The sequence below is a fragment of the Hippocampus zosterae genome, chromosome 1 (genome assembly GCF_025434085.1).
Source record: "Hippocampus zosterae strain Florida chromosome 1, ASM2543408v3, whole genome shotgun sequence".
In the NCBI taxonomy this organism is placed as follows: domain Eukaryota; kingdom Metazoa; phylum Chordata; class Actinopteri; order Syngnathiformes; family Syngnathidae; genus Hippocampus; species Hippocampus zosterae.
The window spans coordinates 15,417,358-15,436,846 of NC_067451.1; the positions used below are offsets into that span (position 1 = coordinate 15,417,358).

At 41.1% G+C, this 19,489-nt stretch overlaps 1 protein-coding gene and 1 long non-coding RNA gene across 4 annotated transcripts in view; one reads left to right on the top strand and one right to left on the bottom strand.

Annotated features, from left to right (window-relative positions):
* The window catches only part of aff2 (AF4/FMR2 family, member 2), a 150,092-nt gene extending 131,152 nt beyond the window's left edge, over positions 1-18,940 (top strand). For 2 of the 3 annotated variants that reach the window (XM_052071355.1, XM_052071371.1), the window contains 12 exons: positions 188-392; positions 1,987-3,063; positions 4,132-4,247; positions 6,437-6,665; positions 7,156-7,289; positions 7,834-7,897; positions 8,433-8,569; positions 10,813-10,884; positions 12,215-12,308; positions 13,934-13,986; positions 15,534-15,751; positions 16,676-18,940. In XM_052071355.1, coding sequence (XP_051927315.1) covers positions 188-392; positions 1,987-3,063; positions 4,132-4,247; positions 6,437-6,665; positions 7,156-7,289; positions 7,834-7,897; positions 8,433-8,569; positions 10,813-10,884; positions 12,215-12,308; positions 13,934-13,986; positions 15,534-15,751; positions 16,676-16,797 — 2,521 coding nt within the window. In that variant the 3' untranslated portion in view covers positions 16,798-18,940. The remainder of the gene's footprint in view (positions 1-187; positions 393-1,986; positions 3,064-4,131; positions 4,248-6,436; positions 6,666-7,155; positions 7,290-7,833; positions 7,898-8,432; positions 8,570-10,812; positions 10,885-12,214; positions 12,309-13,933; positions 13,987-15,533; positions 15,752-16,675) is intronic. The other variant, XM_052071364.1, reaches the window with a different exon arrangement.
* Positions 10,287-12,118, bottom strand: LOC127604612 (uncharacterized). The gene is made up of 3 exons (XR_007963373.1): positions 11,847-12,118; positions 11,575-11,686; positions 10,287-11,213 (listed from the first exon to the last, which is right to left on the bottom strand). It is a non-coding gene; the product is annotated as an uncharacterized LOC127604612 (long non-coding RNA).
* Positions 18,941-19,489: the final 549 nt, after the last annotated feature.

Sequence of the window (19,489 nt, forward strand, 5' to 3'; positions counted from 1 at the left end):
ATTCGTCCCACACTGGTGAAATTTACAGCCTCCAGCAGCAAGAATGTATGTAGAAAGAAGAAAGGAGAAAGAGAAAAAAAAGAACAACAACAAACATCTTTCAATTAAATACAATATGAACACAAATGGCATGTGTGTTTATGTGTATATCGTTTGCAGCCCGTTCTCAAAATTTCTGTCTCGTCAGTAGCCCTGCAGTGAGGGAGAAAGACCTGTACCCTCCTTCCTCCATGGAGCATCAAAACATGTCCAGGCCACGAACCAAGCCCCCGAGTGGGAAAACAGCTCCCAGGAAAGAACCTCACAGTTCCTCCAACTCAAACAACACAGTTGTACAACCAGTACCACTACAGCAAACCACTGTGCCAATACCCACTGTCAGTGTAAACCAGGTTCGTTTTGTGTGCACGCGTGTGTGCGTGTGTGTGTGTGTTATCATTTTATATCTCTGATGACAACAATGGCAGAAAGAAGTAGCAGTTCGCAATATCCAATGAGCGCTTAATTACCCCCAGATAGCGTTACGTTTGTGGATCAATATCTTTTGGTTTTGTAGTGTAACTGAAAGTCAGTGTGAGAATGAAACCGATGAAGGGATCAACATTTTAGTTTGTAGTTTGGGAAAAAAAATACAAATTCCTAGTACTTACAGTAAAATTGTCTATTATTATGCATCTACAGTATCTGTCCATCCATTTTCCGAGCCGCTTTATCCTGACAAGGGTCGCGAGCATGCTGGAGCCCATCCCAGCTGTCAGACAAATCATAGCAAGCATAGAGATTAAGGTTACATTGTATACCCTCTGGTTTGTGTTGCGGGGTGATGTGGAGCATAAGCAAAAATCTGTAGCATTAAAATAATCAAGTCATGAAAATTCTTCAATCTTCTTTATCCCGTCAACTAATCGTGAATCATCAAAAATCAATACAAGCACCTTTGAAGGAACACGGGCAGAAACGATCGCGTTGCACGCCACTGGCGGTGTTGTGATCTCGCTCACCTTTTGGGCTTCGTGTTTGTTGCCTTTGAAAAAGAACATGAGAATATGTGGGAACAATCTGAATAAAAACAGACAGACTGAAAATGAAAATGATATATGACCTCGACAACAAGTAAACAGCAACTGATTTGTCATGCAGAAAAGGAGACAGGCATGACCTTGACATCTTCCACTTTTTCTGAGACATTTATGATTCAGTTAAACAATCAGAGATTCAAGCCACAAACCTTAATTCATCACATGGCTTTTATGTTTTCCAATAGCAGTTCCCAAGAGAACAAACAAAGTCCGGCAAAGTATTTTTATTTGTTCCACTAAAGGCTTGTCTGAGTTCATGAATCTGGCTTTATTCGTTAAGGTTAGAAAGCATGCGCCACCGTCATTTTGCATCCGAGTACCGGTACTTTAAAAATGAAAAATCCAGAGGGTGTACAAATGATCATGATGATGTCGAGAGGAGTTTTGCAGATGGTACACTGATGCAGTTTGTAAAGTCTATCAGATGCTCATAATGGCAAGATGGTATCGCTGCCTCTTAATTTGCATGTGACAGACATCGTCTTGCGTGTGCTCAACTGTGTGACATGTGTGCTGTGAATATCACTGACATTGAAACAATCAAGCTAGCAGATAAGTAAAACACGTCTGTCTTATTTGCATATTATCATTATAGAAGCAGTAAAAATATATACTTAGCTTTCTTTACACAGCAGATGGCATAATTGAATGTTTAAATGCAAACTGGGAGAAAAACAAGAGCAGATTTTTTTTTCTGCGCTAGAAATTAAGCGATTTCTAAATTAGATGCGACAGTCGGTGAGCAACATAAATCAATAAAAGCAATAGACTCAATTAATTGTGCGCTGAATCATCTATTCATCCATGATCTTTCATGTCTTATTCCGTACACAGTTTAGGGATGCTGAAAACTATTTTAGCAACAAAAATGATCAATCCTCATTCATTTTTTTTGTTAAAAAAACAGGACAAGAGAAAACACAGAGGCCCGAACAACAAAATCACACCCAAGTCCAGAGAGTTCATCGAAACAGATTCTTCCTCCTCCTCTTCGGAATGCCAGTCGGATTCAGAGGAAGTCATGAAAATCCCAGCTTTGCCGCTTCAGTCAACACGGGCTGCAATGAATGCGCAGCCTCAGTCCAATTCGTCCACCCCCTCTCTTCCCTGTTTTGGCTTGGCCAGTGGTATGGGGAGTCTCGGAGTCGTCGGAGGGAAGGGACTTTGTGCTTGGGATGGTAGCAGTGTGAGCGCCAGTATTAATAGCAGCACTGGTAGCATTAGCAGCAGTAGCACTGGTGTTGGTGGTAGTAGAAGTAGTAGTAGTAGTAGCTGTGACACACGAAGCATCATAAACATAAGTGGTTCTTTTGGTACGTCTGTTCCGGACCCTGGAGGGTTAGGTGGACTGGGCAAGAACCTGGAGTCCATGTCGCCACACTTCATGATGGGACAAGATTTGCCTCTTTCCCCACTTCCGGAATACCAGGAGACTCCGAGTCTATGGGTGAAAATTGACCTGAGCTTGCTTAACAGGGTGCCAGGACAGGGATTTGGTCAAATATCTCGGCTGGGGATAATAGAACAGGACACAATTGAAGAAAGAGGATGCGAAAGACCAGGGGAAAGGGTCGTGGTGTCAGACAGAGAGAGACAAAAACAGGGTGACAGAGAGTGCCATGGGCTCAGGGAAAGGCCGAAGTTACCGAAAGGGGAGCAGCAGAATGACGAAAATGAGCCATTAGTGCACGACCCAGAGAGGCAGTGTGACAGCAGCAGATTAACAGAGAGGGACAGGCAGGCAGACAGAGAGGAGAGAGGAAGGTTCACTTCAGGAGAGAGAGACAAGGTGACGGAAAGAAGCGAAAAGGGATGTCACGGGCTCAGGGTCCTGGACAATCGCCCTGTGCAGGAGAAGAGTCTTCGAAGGCTGCACGGGAGGACGGAAAGAGAAGAGAGTGGAGGAAAACACAGGAGGCTCGCAACAAGCAGCTTGGTGGACCGCACAGAGAAGCGTACCAGCAAGAGCAAGAGAAAACACAAGGTTGAAATTGTTACAATGTCATTCAAAGTTTTTGTCTCGTGCACCGACTACACCTACATTTATACAAATAACTGGGCACCCGTCACCGTGAGCTACATTCCAGGAAAACTAGAGCATGCTCTTTTACTCTTTGATGCACTTTGATTTCTTCTTCCTTTGCAATGTTGTAGATATCACAGACAACACAATTTGATTGGGATTAACAATCACTACAACTGGAATCAAAATCAAATGTTCAAAACCAACACACACATACACGCAACCATCCATTTTCTTATCTGCTTATCCTTACAAATAGGCGGGGGACACCCTGAACCGGTTGCCAGCCAATCGCAGGGCACACCGAGACGAACAACCATCCACGCTTATACTCACGCCTTGGGACAATTTAGATTGTTCCATTAGCCTGCCATGCATGTTTTTGGAATGTGGGCGAAAACCCACGCAGGCACAGGGTGAACATGTAAACTCCACACAGGAGGGCTGAAGCCGGAATCGAACCCTAGATGTAATTTCATTCCACTCAACTCAACTGTGTTTATAGAGCACTTTCAAACAGCCATCGCTGCATACAAAGTGCTATTCATGGAACAACTAACATATACAACACTCCACAGTTCTGTCCTTGTAAGTACATCACAACTATAAACAAAATGAAAAAATTGTGATTTTTATGTTTGAAGCTGCACAGTGGTCAACTGGTTAGCATGTCGGCCTCGTTGTGAGTGTGAGTGCGCATGGTTGTTCGTCTGTGTGTGCCCTGCGATTGGCTGGCAACCAGTTCAGGGCGTCTCCCAACTACTGCCCGAAGACAGCTGGGATAGGCTCCAGCACGCCCTGCGACCCTTGTGAGGATAAGCAGATTGAATATTGAATATTTTTATTTTACTATTATATTTAGATGTTTCTCTTCATGAGAAGTGATATAGTGTTTGGTGGAGCGTTGCCCTCCCTTGTATCCTCTCTTGACTAGCCGCCATTGCTCCTGGCTATAAATTTACTTCCTCTTGCTCGTGAACAGTCCCATTCGCCCTTTCAAACTCATGTTTGTCTTCTTTCTATTCCCAGTTGGACCACGTGGAGCCATCCGGCAACAGCAATAAAAAGCTACAATTGGACAAAGACTGTCAGCTCCTTCCACCTTGTATCTCTCCAATACACAACCACAAAAACAACCCTATGGAGTAAGTACCGGTACTGACAATGAGCACTTCTCAACCCACCCGCTATACTTCACGAGTCAGTATATTCAATACGTACAGTAAGTGGAACAATGAAAGGACACGCATTTGTGTGAGGTGAGAGTGAGAGTGAGGGCAAGCTTTGCAAAACTGTCAAAACCTCCATTTACCCTCAATTTTGATCCAGAGCCACACTTTCAAACTCATGCCAATTGCTTGCACCCAATTTACCACTCAAGATGATGAAAGTGGAAAGAGGATCCGCATTTAAAATGTCCTCAAACCCCTAAACTACAGTGGTGTTTAAATTAAATTGAACGTTAGTGAAAGTAACGGGAAGTACAAATTTCGCGGTGACACTAATGACATACGATGTCCTTTTTGTGAATTTCTGAAAAAAAAGACTGTCTCGTTGCATATAAGTCAACGTGGCGCCGACCGAGATTTACGAAGCATCCCACCACAATCACAGATTATATGGAAAGGGAGAAGGGAGGGAAAGTTGGGGTGACCTGGACTTGAACCCTCAACACTGTGCGCCAGACGCCTCAGTCTGCAGATCGTCCGTATTTCACCCAAGAGGCTTTTTCAAGGAGCTGTAAACCGCCTGATGTGATTACCCGACTCGGAGCCTTTTCACCATTTTCTAATCTGTGACTTTTGACAGATTATCACCGCTCGGTCGGTGAAATCACGACGCTATAAATGAATGCCTGGAAATCTTGAGGTTTGGAAAAGTGGCGTTGCAAATTTGAAAACTTCAAGTATATTCACCTGGCCAAGTAACATTCTAAAACTGCAGAACAATATTTGGCTGATATCATGTGTTCATTTTCTGCTTTAACATCGGTAGTTGTCACCCTAAAATATGCATGAGCGCCCTGGAAAGCACACACATACTCGCATTCATTTAGAAACATCACACAAACACATGCATATTAGCGTCGTCATGCACATTGCTCGCATCCATTATTCTGTACTCACGCATAGCCATGCCACACAGACAAACACACGCACACACGCTCACACTCTCAGCCACTAATTAGTTTTGTCTCCCAGGTTTTGTATATTATCACTAATGTCTAGGCCTGCGGTGCTGTTTTGCGAGCTCAGCAACTCTTGCATTGCATCAACCCCCCAGAGCTTCGAGTGAGAGGAAAAACATAAAAAAAATATTATCTATGGGCTTGCAAACAATATGAGTCACAGGAGCTCCAATAACAACGGCGGGATGAATCATCTGCGGTCTATCAGGAAAGGAAAAGAAAGGGCCACTTACTTTAACTTTCTAAACTAGCATTCAACTACAAGTGAAGTCTATTGACATAATACTGGAGACAGCAGAGCACAGAAAGCCACCAGAATGTTGGTGTTGCTGTCCACGTTTTGAATGGATCTGGACGAGTTAAAAGTGCAATCACAACTATAGTACATTGATTCAAATATTGCATCTGTACACAAACATATTATGATTTTATGTGTACTTTTTGATTTTTTACTTCAATCCAGAAGTACGGAAAAACTCAGAGTGTAAATATAGGGTTGCTTAAAATGATAAGTAGCCCCCCCCCCCCCCCACCTCCCATCTTATTTTGTGTCATCCAAAGTTCATTTCTTGTTTCCCAGTTCTCTTTCTTAACCCTTTCGGGGACAGCGGTTATTAAAGTGGACAGCTTATCATGTTATCAGGTTACAGGGTGCATGATAGGAGTTAAATTCATCTGTTTCACCTTTTAATTGAATGTTGCCGTGCACTGAAACACCCAGCAAAACCGTTTCTTCGACTGGCCTATACGAGTACTGTACTAAATGAGTTAAACTTCACAAAGAAATCCAAGGTAGGTTGAGCTTGGATGATGGTGTGCACAATGGAACACAACGGTGTTCATGGTATTGTATGTTGTTGCTTTTGGAGGAAGAAAATAATCATTTTTATGACTCGTGCGCCTCATATTTGGCTGTTTACTTGAGATTATGAATACACAGCTGTCACGTTGCACAAAACTGAAAAAGTGTATCATCCAAAAACACAAAACTAATCTCATGATATTCATTTGTACTTTTATTGCATTTTTAAGTGTGTGTGTGTGTGTGTTTGTGTGTGTGTGCGTGTGCGTGTACGTGTGCGTGTGTGTGTGTGTGTGTGTGTGCGTGTGTGTGTGTGCGCACGCGCGCTTGTGCATGTTCTTTAGATCTCTAAATAGGAAACAGTCCCGGAGGCAAGATGAGAAGCTTCTTCCTCCCCTACTGTCCCCCCTATCTGAAGAACCCCCTCCTAAACGTAACTGCGAGAGCAGTTCATCTCTCAGCCAGGATGGTAGCGCCACTTCAGTGGTAGCTTGCCCCACCTCTTCCTCGACACACAGACACAGGAGAGGAGATGGCAGAAGTTTATCACATGCCAGAAATGTTGCCACAAGTGTAAGTCTGTAGCTGTATTCAATCGATAACGGCCGATTGATAATTGAAAGTTGTACTGGTACTCAATGTATTGATTCATCACAATATGTAAACAAAGAATGAAAAAAACATACAAACGTATCGGCTCACATGTAAAACCAAAATGAAATATTCAATATAAAGGATACCCTTTTCCCATAATACCATGATAGTAGAGCCTATATATATTTTTTTTAAACATAAGCAAAAATTATTAACCACTATGCATGCTTTCTCTCCAGGTTCTGTGACTATGTTTCATATTTTGAAACGAATAAGCAGACTTTTGCTTACTAATATTGAACATGAACAGTATCTGTCACTATTTTATCAATGAGGAACATTCACAAATGTCTGCTACAAACAAGTTAGAGTACATTCTCTGGTTGTGTCATTTACTCATAATTAATATGATCTATATAGTATTGATAATAATCAAAAGCCGGTCTTCCATTGACCTCTCTTCTACAAGTTAACAGATCATCATAGCAAGAAGTCGTGTGGGGCCAGTTTCCATGCCAACGGACAGTCCAACTCAGATGCGTGGTCGGAACCACTGACAGATCCTGCGGAACCTCAGAGACCAAGACTGTCCTTTAGTGACACGTATGTACAAGCACAGGGATTGTTACAGTAAATACAAGCCTACCTCAGTAATGATGGCATACATTTAACTTCTTTTAGTTCTGTTTAATTTGTTTCTTGGTCTTAATACCATTTGTTATAATATTACCCTTTGTTACCAGGGAAATACATGTCATGTTGATTTTGCTGAAATACAGGCGATGCAGCATTTCTGCATTAGGTGATTCATGTGATTTTATTGCACTGCTGAGTCTGTTTTGAGTTAAACTCAATCAATCAAATGATGTAGAACAGGGCGGATACTCCTCAGAGACCTTAACCAATGTAAATAAAAACCACCACCAACAACAACATATTTTCTCGGAGTCTAGTCTAACTGTCTTTGACACTTAACTTTCTGCATTTAATTACAAAGCACCATCATGTGACCCTGCCTGAGTTATATTGGGACCCAGTATGGAGGAATTTCTTTCATTTTCACTTCAACTTGAAGAGCAGTTTATTTTTGGGGATGGATGACTTGTCTGGCCACGCATTGTATTTATGTTCTCTGTACTGTGTCCAGTGTCCATAGTGCAGACTACTACATGCAGGAGGCCAAAAGACTAAAGCACAAGGCCGATGCTTTGGTAAGTATATCTGTAATCACTCGCGAATAAAGATCTTACACACACTCACACACACAAACACAATGACACTTCCGCAAACCTCGGAATGCCAAAGATGCTATTCAAAGATGGAAAGAAAATAATTTCAAAACACATAACGTGAGTTGACCATACTGGCTTTGAGCTATGTTTGTCTGCCTTGTTGTTTGTTGCTTCAAGGACTGTATTGTATATTTTGAATTGCTCTATTTTATCCAAGGGAATGTTGCATTCAAGGATGACTGATGCCTGCTATGCGCACATTATAATAATAATAATAATAATAATAATAATAATAAATGTATCCAAATAATTATCTAATTGCTGTAAACAATGAAATAAAATGTCATAATTTCTTATTCATCTGATATTTATGTGTCATTTCCTCAGACTTATCTGCGGATTTGAGGCTTAGCGGGGGGGATTACTCAAAGCAAAGACTGTCTAACTCAAAGCTGTTTAAACATCTGTAGGTGTCTAATTGTATTTTCCTCCTGCATGCCTTCTCTGTGTGTAGATGGACAAATACGGTAAAGCAGTGAACTACGCAGACGGCGCCCTCTCTTTCATTGAGTGTGGAAATGCGATGGAGCGGGATCCTCTTGAGGCCAAATCGCCATACACGATGTACTCGGAAACCGTCGAGCTAATTAGGTAAGGATTACACGTAAAGTTAGTGCCGTATTTTCCGCACTATAAGGCACGTCAGAGTATAAGGCGCACCTACAATGAATATTTATTATATGCATACTGTATACTGTAAAACTGTTTTCATAGATAAGGAGCACTATAAAGAGCACATAAGCTACAATAGTGGCTGCGGTTGTGTCATGCATCCACTAGATGGAGCTATGCTAATGGAATACAATACAATACAACAGCGCTTTATTGATATAGAGCTTTCACAACTGCAACTGTGACAAAGGACTTTATATTTCAAATATTATTTCCAAGAAATCTGCATATTGAATATTATAAAAGGTGCATCGGATTATAAGGCGCACTGCCGGCCTTTGAAAAGATTTAATGCTTTTAGATGCACCTTATAGTGCAGAAAATACGGTAAGTGAAATGTGGATCAAGAAGGTTCCCCAAAAAAGATGTTCAATATTTTGTTAGTTTATGAGCAGGGAATCAAGGTGGAACCACAATCCTGACGTTTACATTTTAGCTGAATAATACCGAACACGTTACCTTACTGTCCTGAAAGTAGCAATGATGCATATGATGTAATGGTGGACAAAAGATGAGGATATTATCAATATTTAGATAAAAACTTTCTGGATCTAACCGAAATGCCACCAGGATGAATGAGTATTATGATATACTGCAGTTTAATTAAATGTAAGAGGTGGTTACGTTGTTTTGTGTTTCAGATGATGGTAACAAAAGCACTTTAAAAATAACACTACTGTGGGGGAAAAAAAGTTTTTTGGGGCTGAGGTATAATCTGACCCGAAATGACAGTGGATGAGAGTGGAAAGAATGAAAATATGTTTTAGTGAATGGTGCAAAAATGTTTGTTTCCTCCTAATTTCAGGGATATTCTTTATTTTTAAAATATATGTTGAAAAAAAATTGACAGGGGAGAATATTATCACTAATATCGAACACATTATTTCTGTCTTTTGCCATTTTCTTCTTTCATTTCTTGCCGCAGAATGCCCGTTCAACATTGAAATGTTTCAGTTTTATTCGAAGGACACTTGTAACGAATACTTGAACAACACCTGGCAAACAATATAAATCCGTGACAAAATGCAAATTTTCATAGATATCCACCCACTACATAAATTACCTCAATTACTTGGATATTCAGTTTCATATTTAAGATGTAAAAACTAATGAGAGAAACAAAATAATCCTGGGTCCACAACATCAGTATGAATATTATGAGTCGCCTCTTGATCTTTGCCATGCATGATCATCATCGCCACAGGCGTTTCAGAAAAATATGGCTCAGATACATGCAAACAAGCATTCTTTTCCAAGCACATTGCATTATTCAGGTGCCCAACACTAGTTTTGCTGAAGGTTATGTCTTTTTCGCAAAATGTCTTCCCAACTGGGAAGATTGCTCCTGATTCCGAACCCTTAACTACTGCCACTGTGTAAAGTGACAGTAGCTACATCTTGTATAATATACAGCTTGTACCTCAGAGAGCACATGGGTTGAAGGCAAGGACTCTTAACTGAAGAACTCCAGTTCAAGCAAATTCTACCCTACAAAGGTGTCTGTTTTCCTAAAAGATCAATAAAACAGAAATGCCCGTCGTCTTGCTTGATTCAGCTGTCACTGCTGAATTTCCTAAGACTGATTAACCACTTCAAGAAGTGATCGCGCGGAGCTGATTGGTCCACTGAGGGCAGAAAGCAACATCTGACCCCTGAAGCACTTTCCTGTAAAAAAATAAAAATAAAACACAATAACCAAATGTCAGTTGTGTCCTTTGAAATGTGCGCTTCCAAAGTGTCAAAAATGCTTCTTTGGCTCATGGTCAGTGTCCAAAATTATTCAAACCTTTAGAAATGCTGTTCTGTATTTGTTTACTATTGATCAGCACGTGTAGTGTTTTATCACGTCCGTTTCATATTTGAGAGGTTAATGTTACCAATAACGAACGGTTCGTCGCAAATGAATACTCTGCCTATGCTTTTCCTCCGACTTTCCAAAAAATAAACTCATGTTAGATTCATGTAAGACTCTTAATTATTCACGGATGTTAACGGTTGGTTGTGTATATATTTGCCCTGTGATTTATCGGCGACCAGTCTAGGATATACCCTCCACACCCCAAATAGGCTCCTACCACCCTCATGAAGACAAGGGACTATAGAAAATGGATGTTTACTTCTCTCATCTCTCTCTCTCGCCTTCTCGCTCTCTCTCTCTCTAGGTATGCCATGAGGTTGAAGAACTTCACCAGCCACTCAGCCACCATAGCGGAGAAGAAACTTGCAGTGTTGTGGTATGATTACCAGTTTTATTTTTTTAAATCTCGGAACACTCCATCAAACTTTGATGTTCATTCGTATTTTATTGGCATCTTGTCGAACATAACCCGACTCTATTTGTTTGACAAATCAATATTATGTTCATGTTTAGCAAACAAGTCACAGCTGATTCACTCACCTAGTGCAGGAAGTGTGGGTTCACGTCTTCGTCTGTGATGTTATGAATGTGAGCGTGAATGCGAATAGTTGTCTCTCTCCATCATGTGAACCTGATTGATCGGCCACTAATCCAGGGTGCATTGTGCATGTTCCCCAATTCAGCTGTGATAGGCTCCATACAACCCTGAAAAGGATAAGCATTATGGAAAGTGGATGGGGGGGGGGGGGGCGGTGTAGCGGCTGACTGACAAAGAAAATATTGATTTACTTTATTTTATTGATTTACTTTAGAATTGCCCCTCCATGTAACGATTGGAATTGTCTCACATAAGTAGTTCCTCTTTATTTGTCTTTCATTCTGGGTTCATATCAATACCACAGTGCACTTAGAGATGCAAGTAATTGTTATTCACAGAACAAGCACAAGTGCCTTTGAAACAAAATGCAACAGTACAATGAGAAAATGCAGCTCGCCAAAGAGCAATCCTTTGGATGTGTGTGGGGCCCTTCTGTAAGGTGTTTAAGAGTTATTTTAATCAAGATACCTTATCAAGTTTGCACCCTTTGCACAAGGCTGAAGGAATATGTCGGTGCTGTTTTGCTGCTGTTGCTCGTAAAAGACATAAGATCACATCTTCACTCTTGCTGAAGCAAGTTCTGAGAAGGAAAAACATTTTCCATCAGGGAAAGTTCTCTCAATGGTATGCATGACAAAATGATGCCCGGTTGTGACAAAACTGCGACGGTACCAATCATGCTAATCTGTTTATTGGCCTCAAGAGCTTAAAACCAGTCGTTGCCGCCGTGTCCCACTCACTGGATTCTCGCGAGTCTCTTTGTTTTCCAAGGGGCCACAATAGGAGCATGCCAGATGGCTATGCGAGATTACTAATGTGCCTTTTGCAAGTCTGCCAGCCTTACAAGGTTACGTCCTCACGTGTTTTGAGTGTCGTTCTGCCTCTGTTCTTCTTTCTTTTACTGTTTCTGTTAAGAGGGGCGAAAAAAAGGGATGATTAAATAAAAACATTCCTTATTTTGCATGTGATTCAAAAGTGATCGGCTCATCCGACACTGGGAAGACATGTATGAATTCTGACAGGAAGATCATACAGTATTGAGGACAAGGCTTTTACCGTGAATCTTTCGAGAGGATTCATCTGCCTTTTAATGGTTTTGTTTCCATAGTAACCGCTGTCTGTCTCTGCTGTATCTACGGATGTTCCATCTGAAGAAAGACCATGCTGTCAAGTACTCACGTTCGCTGATGGAGTATTTCAAGGTAACACACACACACACGCACGCGCGAACACACACACACACACTTGATGGGACCTTTAATTTGTCTCTAATGTTCCACTCTTTGGGTGAAAAACATCCAAAGCCAATTACAACACATTTCATATTCGTTTTCATGGGATTGTGCATTAATTTTCCATTGCATTATTAAAATCCATGCTTTCTCTTTGATATTACCACTTTAATTAGCTCCATCAATCATCAAAGAGGATTGTTGAGTTTAATGTACTTGTTCTGATTAATTATGTGTAGTTTAATTAATTACTGAGGATGTCATTATCACAGTGTTGCGTTTCCAGTGATGGGATTGGATTTCTGGGATGCAACGGAAGGGGAATTTGTGGGAACTGCGCGTGTGTGTTTGCATGTGCGTTCATGCGTGTGTAAGTGTGTGCGTGTGTGTGTGTGTACGCGCGTGTGTGTGTGCATGCAGTACTCAGGCTGTGGGTTGAGGAGACGAAAAAACAAACAAATAAAATCACATTGTCCAGAATGAAATCAGTCTTTCTCTTCCAGTATTATTTACACATTTTAAACAGACAATGTGTGTCAAAGTGTAAGATAAGGTCATGAATCCTCTGGTAATTTCACAGAGTTTTGTATGAAAGTAAAATGGTGGTTAGATAAAACTACAATATCCTCTGAATGTCTAGTTGGATTTTTTTTCTATTCAACTTCTTGTCCACTGCAGTGTACAATTGGATTTAAAAATAAATAAATAAAATAAATCAGGAGTGCTTTATACTTCAACTTGCCATGCAGAGTTCATGGGAGTCAAACAGAGCTGCCCCATAATATTTATTTTGCAAATGAATCACTCTGTATCAAATATCAATTTTATTTAAAAAATGGTGGTTCTGGTAAAAAATTGTGAGGACCATTCCTAATTGTGATGCAGTTCTGTTAAAACACATTTCAAAGTAAATCTTAGTTGACAAATATTTAAATTTAGCGCAGTATGATTTCAAATGTAAATATCCCTCTTATACATACTTTTAAAATATTTAACCTGTCAAGCAATGTTTCAGCATCACGATGACTACCGGTATGTTAAAGGGGAAATCGAGTCCAAAATTGTCGTTTCATTTCAATAATTTGTTCAATGCGCCCCTACTAGTTTAAACACAGCATTGCATTTGTGGAATCTGAATTTGGCAGCAAAATCCACCTCTTTTTATCCCTCTCAGGGGGAGGCCACTTTGCCACTTGCTGTCGTCCAAAAATTGCATCACAGGGCTCAAGTAATGACCAGGCAGGGTTCATCTGTTTTCTGGGTCTGCTCTTATGATTGTTTGCAAGTTGAGCCCTGAGGCATTGTGATATCAACGGCCAGTGACAAAATGGCCGCATCCTGAGATGCATAAAACCGTGTGCAGTGTGAACACTGAAAATAGGTGTGCTAAATATGGAATTAATGCTCCCGCACACTCTCTAACACTGGTCACTGGATTTTTTTTTATGGCACCTGATGGCAAAGAGCTCTCTGAAGATCTGAAAACAAAAACTGAAAAGATATCACTGTGCCACTACCCAAGAGGGACCTTTGATATACACCTTTGCTCACATTTCTGCAGATAAGTTTTTGTCGTGTGTTTCTCTGTGTACCAGAACTCTGCCAAGAGCTCCCATCAAGCACCTTCTCCCTGGAGGACAAATGGAAAGTGAGTACACAAATACAAATGCTTGCTCACACACAGACAATTTTGAATTTTGGATTCACTGGACCGCCGCTGCAAAATATCGGAGCGTCCTTAACAATCTTGTAGACAAACAAACCCCTGAAGAAGAAAGGGATTGATTTGCTGTAGTTGTGAGTGGAGGGGCTGTCGAGGGCTGGCGGAGGTGCGATGGAGTGGGTGGTGATAGATCGAGAAGCATGGAGGGGCTGTGGATATGAAGCTCATGAGTTTGAACAGCTCTAACGCTCATAACAGCAGGACGGAAACTCAGTGCATGTGTGAGGAACGTGTGCATAACCAAAAACCTACCGGTCTGTGGATTAGCGAGGGCCGCGGCCAAAATCACGGACATGACGTCAATGTCAGAGCCACGTAGATTTTTGAACTTGAAAGCTTTCAGGTACTTTATTGTACAAGCGACACACTTTTTTTTTTTTTTAGGTTTGGTGATATAGATAATGAAGTTGTTAATTAAAAATTAATGAATGCCTGGTTAGACAGTAACAAAGATGACAACGTTCTTTACAGGTACAAAACACTCCTAACAAAATATTGTAGTTTGGCTTATCGTAACAATGTGTTGGCATGCACATGAATTAGACTGACACAATTCACTGGCCAATGATGCACTCCGCAGAACAAACTCACAACTTCTCAGTTGCAAACATGATACACATAAGACACTTTGATATTCAAAATTAGCCAATCTCTCTTAAAAAGAATAAAGAAATAATGTTTCGCCTTTCCTACAGGATTAGTATGTATCAGTTATCTATTCATTCATTTGTTTTACATCAGCTTATTCTCACGAGAGAGCCCATCCCAGCTGTCTTTGGACAGTTGGCGGGGTACCGCCTGAATTGGTTGCCAGCCAATCGCTATTTATGTCAAAATAGAAATGATTTTATTTCATATTTTTGCTGATTGAAAAGGACATTTTGTTGAGGATATTACACGTTCATTGCAAGTGAACTGTGTATATAAAGAATCACTGAATTTAATGTCCATACTGTGAACGTGTTCTGGATCCAGCACAGAAAGGTGGGGTAGACCCTGGATCAGTCATCAACAGTTAACATTCAGACGGTCACTCATACTCACGTTTGAAACCCTGTGGAGAATTTAGACGGTTTTGGAATTTGGGAAGAAGTGTGGTGAGAAACGCAAACGCCACAAACCCCAGACCTCAGAACTGTGAAGCTGACATGCTAACAATTTGTCCGCTGCACCACTATCTCTGACTCAATTTATCCTTATTGTGTTTGGCAATTTTGAGGCCTGTATTCTGTGCTGTTAAGTTTTTCCACGCCAAACCATATGAGGATAATTGTAGGGACCTTGCTTTCACGGTGACAAAGAAATTTGTTTTACCAACACTGTCTCCATGAAACAGCTAACTTGTAAAGCATTTGGTTTGGTTGACAAACTGAATTGAAATTGGTTAGATTTGTGTTTCAATCACAGCAGCCTGATTTGCCAATCATTATTTTTATTGTTTAAATGCCTAACAGCTCCTCCGTGTATTCTAGGATCAACGGGACTCCGTCTCCACTCTCTCTCAGCCTCTCCCCGGCCAGCGGCGGCATTGGGGGAGGAGTATCAGCAGGTGCACCAAATTCATCAGGCAGCATAGCTATTCCACAACGCATCCACCACATGGCGGCCAGTCATGTAAACATCACCAACAACATCCTGCGCAGCTATGAGCACTGGGAGACAGCTGACAGATTGGCCATCGGTAGTCAAGGTAAGAAAATAAAATTATACGATCATTCTAAAGTCTTGTGTTGAAGCGATTGCGGGCCTTGTCTAAAAAACAGCGAACCATTGATGGGATATTGTTATTTCCTAAGATTATTGACGAATTGAAAGAAGATTGCCCAGCAAAAGAATGTTCTTTGATTATTTTTGCTACATCACTGCACATGTGAGGCCCTTTGACACTTTTTGTGGTAAAGGGCTTAAAAAATAAATGTGACTTGACACTAGAAAACCCCACAATATTATTTGTCGTGATAGTTTCTGGGAAAATGTATCGTCTTCAACAATTTGTTTTCGTGACAGGCCTAACTGCTCCCTGCTCAGCCTGAACTATACCTTGAAGCAGTCGTGGTGAGCTCACGAACGAGATTAAACTCTCCATGTCCTTGCCAAGTTGTTAGTAAAGGATGCAGCAATCCCTTTTTTCTGCTGCTAGTCTCCTTCTTAAAATGAGTAAATTAGCTTTCTTTTGTCACAATGAAAGATACTTCTCGGGAAAGTGCGTTCTATTTCTTGTATACACCCGTCGTTCCATGCTGCCACGTCACTCTTTGACACTGATTCACTGTGTCGTGAAAAGGGCTTTCAACATGACTGTAGATGCCACGAGGTGACAGTCAAGCACGACTTTGGTGTAAATGACGCTCCTCAACTCACTTCAACAGTGAGATGTGACAAAGCCTTACTTTTGTCCAAATGAAATTCCTCAACTCATTTCAAAATAGTTCAGAAGCACCAACTTGCCACAAGGTGGCCTGGAGACATAAAGCGCAAACAAGGATCCAGAGGAGTGGTTGTTGCCGTTACCTTATTATGCTTGTCCTGTTGCTAATCTTCTCATCTGTGTCAGTGAAAGAACCTCAAGTGTAGTTAAGTGTTTCATCCGAAGTGTCTCTCTGTCTCCCTGCAGAGTTCTTCCAGGAGCTCGACTTGGCGATGGAGCCTTTGAGTCAGCAAAGCGGCATGACCGAGCTGGTCCGTTACATCAGACAGGGGCTGCACTGGCTCCGCATTGAGGCGCACCTGCTGTAGGCGCTGGACTAGAGCCAGCCATAAAAAAAAATTAAAAAAGGGGAAATCATAAAATGGGCCTGGGAGCTAGAACTGGGATCAATCAGATGACACACACAATGACGCTTTAGTCCCCGCTGGGGTCCTTCAAACAACTCAAAATGCTATCATATAGTAATGGCATTGACGAGCTGGATTAATTGGGAAAAAATCAATCCGCACTTAGGAATTAGTCATGATATGATTTGAATGTGACCTCCTGAGTACAAATGAGCATAATGAAATTGATGTGGCTCTTTTGGGAGACAACAATTATTACGCACTTTTCAATTCCTCCCTGAATAGAGATATAAGTTTGATGTATTTTTAACGAGATGAGACCGTTTTCAAAAGGAAGTGTTCAAGCTGCTGTGTTTAAAGTGGATGACTCTTGGAAGGAAGTTCCATGGAGGCTACAAGAAACATGTTGTCTGATACTGATCCAGCCGCTAAAGCACTTGTCCAATACACTAATTAGATAAGGGGCATGCAGGTAAAGGCAGCTACAATACAAATCATTTTTTTAACAGAAGACTAACATCTGTCGCCTGAACGTACCAGTCCTCTTACACTCTAAATTCTCCTGCGATTAAACTTTTTCCTCACAAAATGAAACAAATATGTGAAATAACCATTGCTGCTGTTCACAGTTAATCTGCAGCTTTCCTTTGGCACTTTAATACTTTATTGAGAATAGTGGATAACGCAGTGTTTGAAGTTGACAGCGGTTTTTGCTGCTGTCTGAGTGGTCCGAGATCGCAGATTTCCGTGCAACTTCTTCTTCTGACTCTTTTGTCAATTTCTTTTGCACTAAATACAGACTACAATCATTTCAGGACAATGCCCCTCTTTTAAACATTCCTTTAAATGTTATTACTTTACCTCATTGTTGTTCCTAAATGTCAAACATTCTTTGTTGGACCGCTTGAACCCAAGGCATGAACCAAAAACCCAGGCCTACCAGTGGAGAGAATCAAAATTTCCTTGGGACCCTTTCTGTCATTGTCTTAAGTGAAATAGTTCACCAAAGAAAAATCAGTCTACCAATCTCAGCACACAAGGAATGATGCATTTTGGGATTCCTTGAGTCTCGCTGGCTATTTTTTTTTAGAGAAGTTGGCTCAGTTCTGGCTCCCACTGTAACCCGCCAACCCAGCTGACTGTCCAAAATTGGGCATAAAATACAAGATCTCACCCAGCCCCACCAAGAGACTGTGGACCAATGGCACGTTTGCATAAAATTGAATCCGATCAAATCACCATTGAACATTTTGGTCGTTTGCTGTGTTGTTCCATGTATACGTGTACAGCTGATTGTGTCAAGTCTTTGAAAAATGACTGGATGATAGTGACATTTGTGCTCCACGATATAAGGGACTGCGACTCCCTGCGGACAGTGATGTTGTTGTGTTTATTGTTGTTGTGGTTCTTTGTGTCAGTTCAAAGTGACCGGACGATTGAATGATGTGACACAAGATATTGAACATCTATATTCCGTCGTGTGTGTGTGTGCGTGCGTGCGTGTGTTTTTTTGTGTGTGCGCGAGAGGGAAAGAAAGAGAAGTGTGTTTGTTTATAGCAGCATTCACACAGCAACAAATCCGCCACTTGAAAACTCAAAGCTTCTTGCTGTGCCGTTTTTTTTTTTGGGGGGGGGGGGGATTTTGAATTTATTTTGTTGTTGTTGTCTTGGTATGTGTAAATCCAGCTCATCAAGTGAGTGCTTTGGTTCTCAGTCATGTAACCGCTGCTGAATGTGTATGGAAGACAATGCGGATGTGGAAAGAACATTTGACAAAAAAGAAAATAGAAAAAAAAAAACTTAAGTGCCTCTCTTCATGTCCAGTGGGAATTGCTCTATTTATTTAAGAAGAAATAATGAATCTAAGTGATTTTCCATACCATATTGGTACAAATATGAGATTGTTTTTTGTAAAATCAAATGTTTCCATGAGCTTTTTACTAGCATTTAATGTATGATGACATTGGGGTCCGGCTTTAAAAAAAAGAGGTGATTCAAAGTGTCCAATTTCCATTGTTGTTTTTCTTGATGTTTTGACGGTTTGTCTGAAATGCCTGATATGAAAAACGTTGCATGCAATAAAATGGTAGCGTCAGACCAACAACTACTTGTCTGTGTCATGTGTCTGAAAGTAATTGGAACGTTTGTTCAAGCTTCCAACTTGTCTCACAAGCTTGCAACAAATACAGCGGCACCATTTCTTGAAATATGTATGACAGTGGAACCTCCGAACTGTATTTTTTCAGTCTTTGCTGTTTTACAGCAGTTCATTTATGATTATACTAGCTGGTTTACCGCCCTACGGGCGGCTCATCAGCTAGTTCCTGCGGAAGGCTGGTAAGGTGGGCCTTCGGCCCACAAAAGTGTTGTTGCTTAGTTCAACTTTTTGTTCATCTTCATTGCTTATCGCGAAAATAAAGAGATGTTTAGCTCTACTAAATAACTAACAATTTCATTGCAATGCTTGTGGGTAGACAACATTTTTTCGCTAAGATGCCCGCGCGATCGTAGTGAGCCACTGCCTGAGCGGCGCAGTGGCGGCGCAGTGGCGGCGCGCAGCAGCGCGGTGAAGTAGGTACGTTTTGAAAAGGGACAGACGGAAGGACAGACCGCGTGCGGGACGACGCGCAATATATATATAGATAGCAGGAAA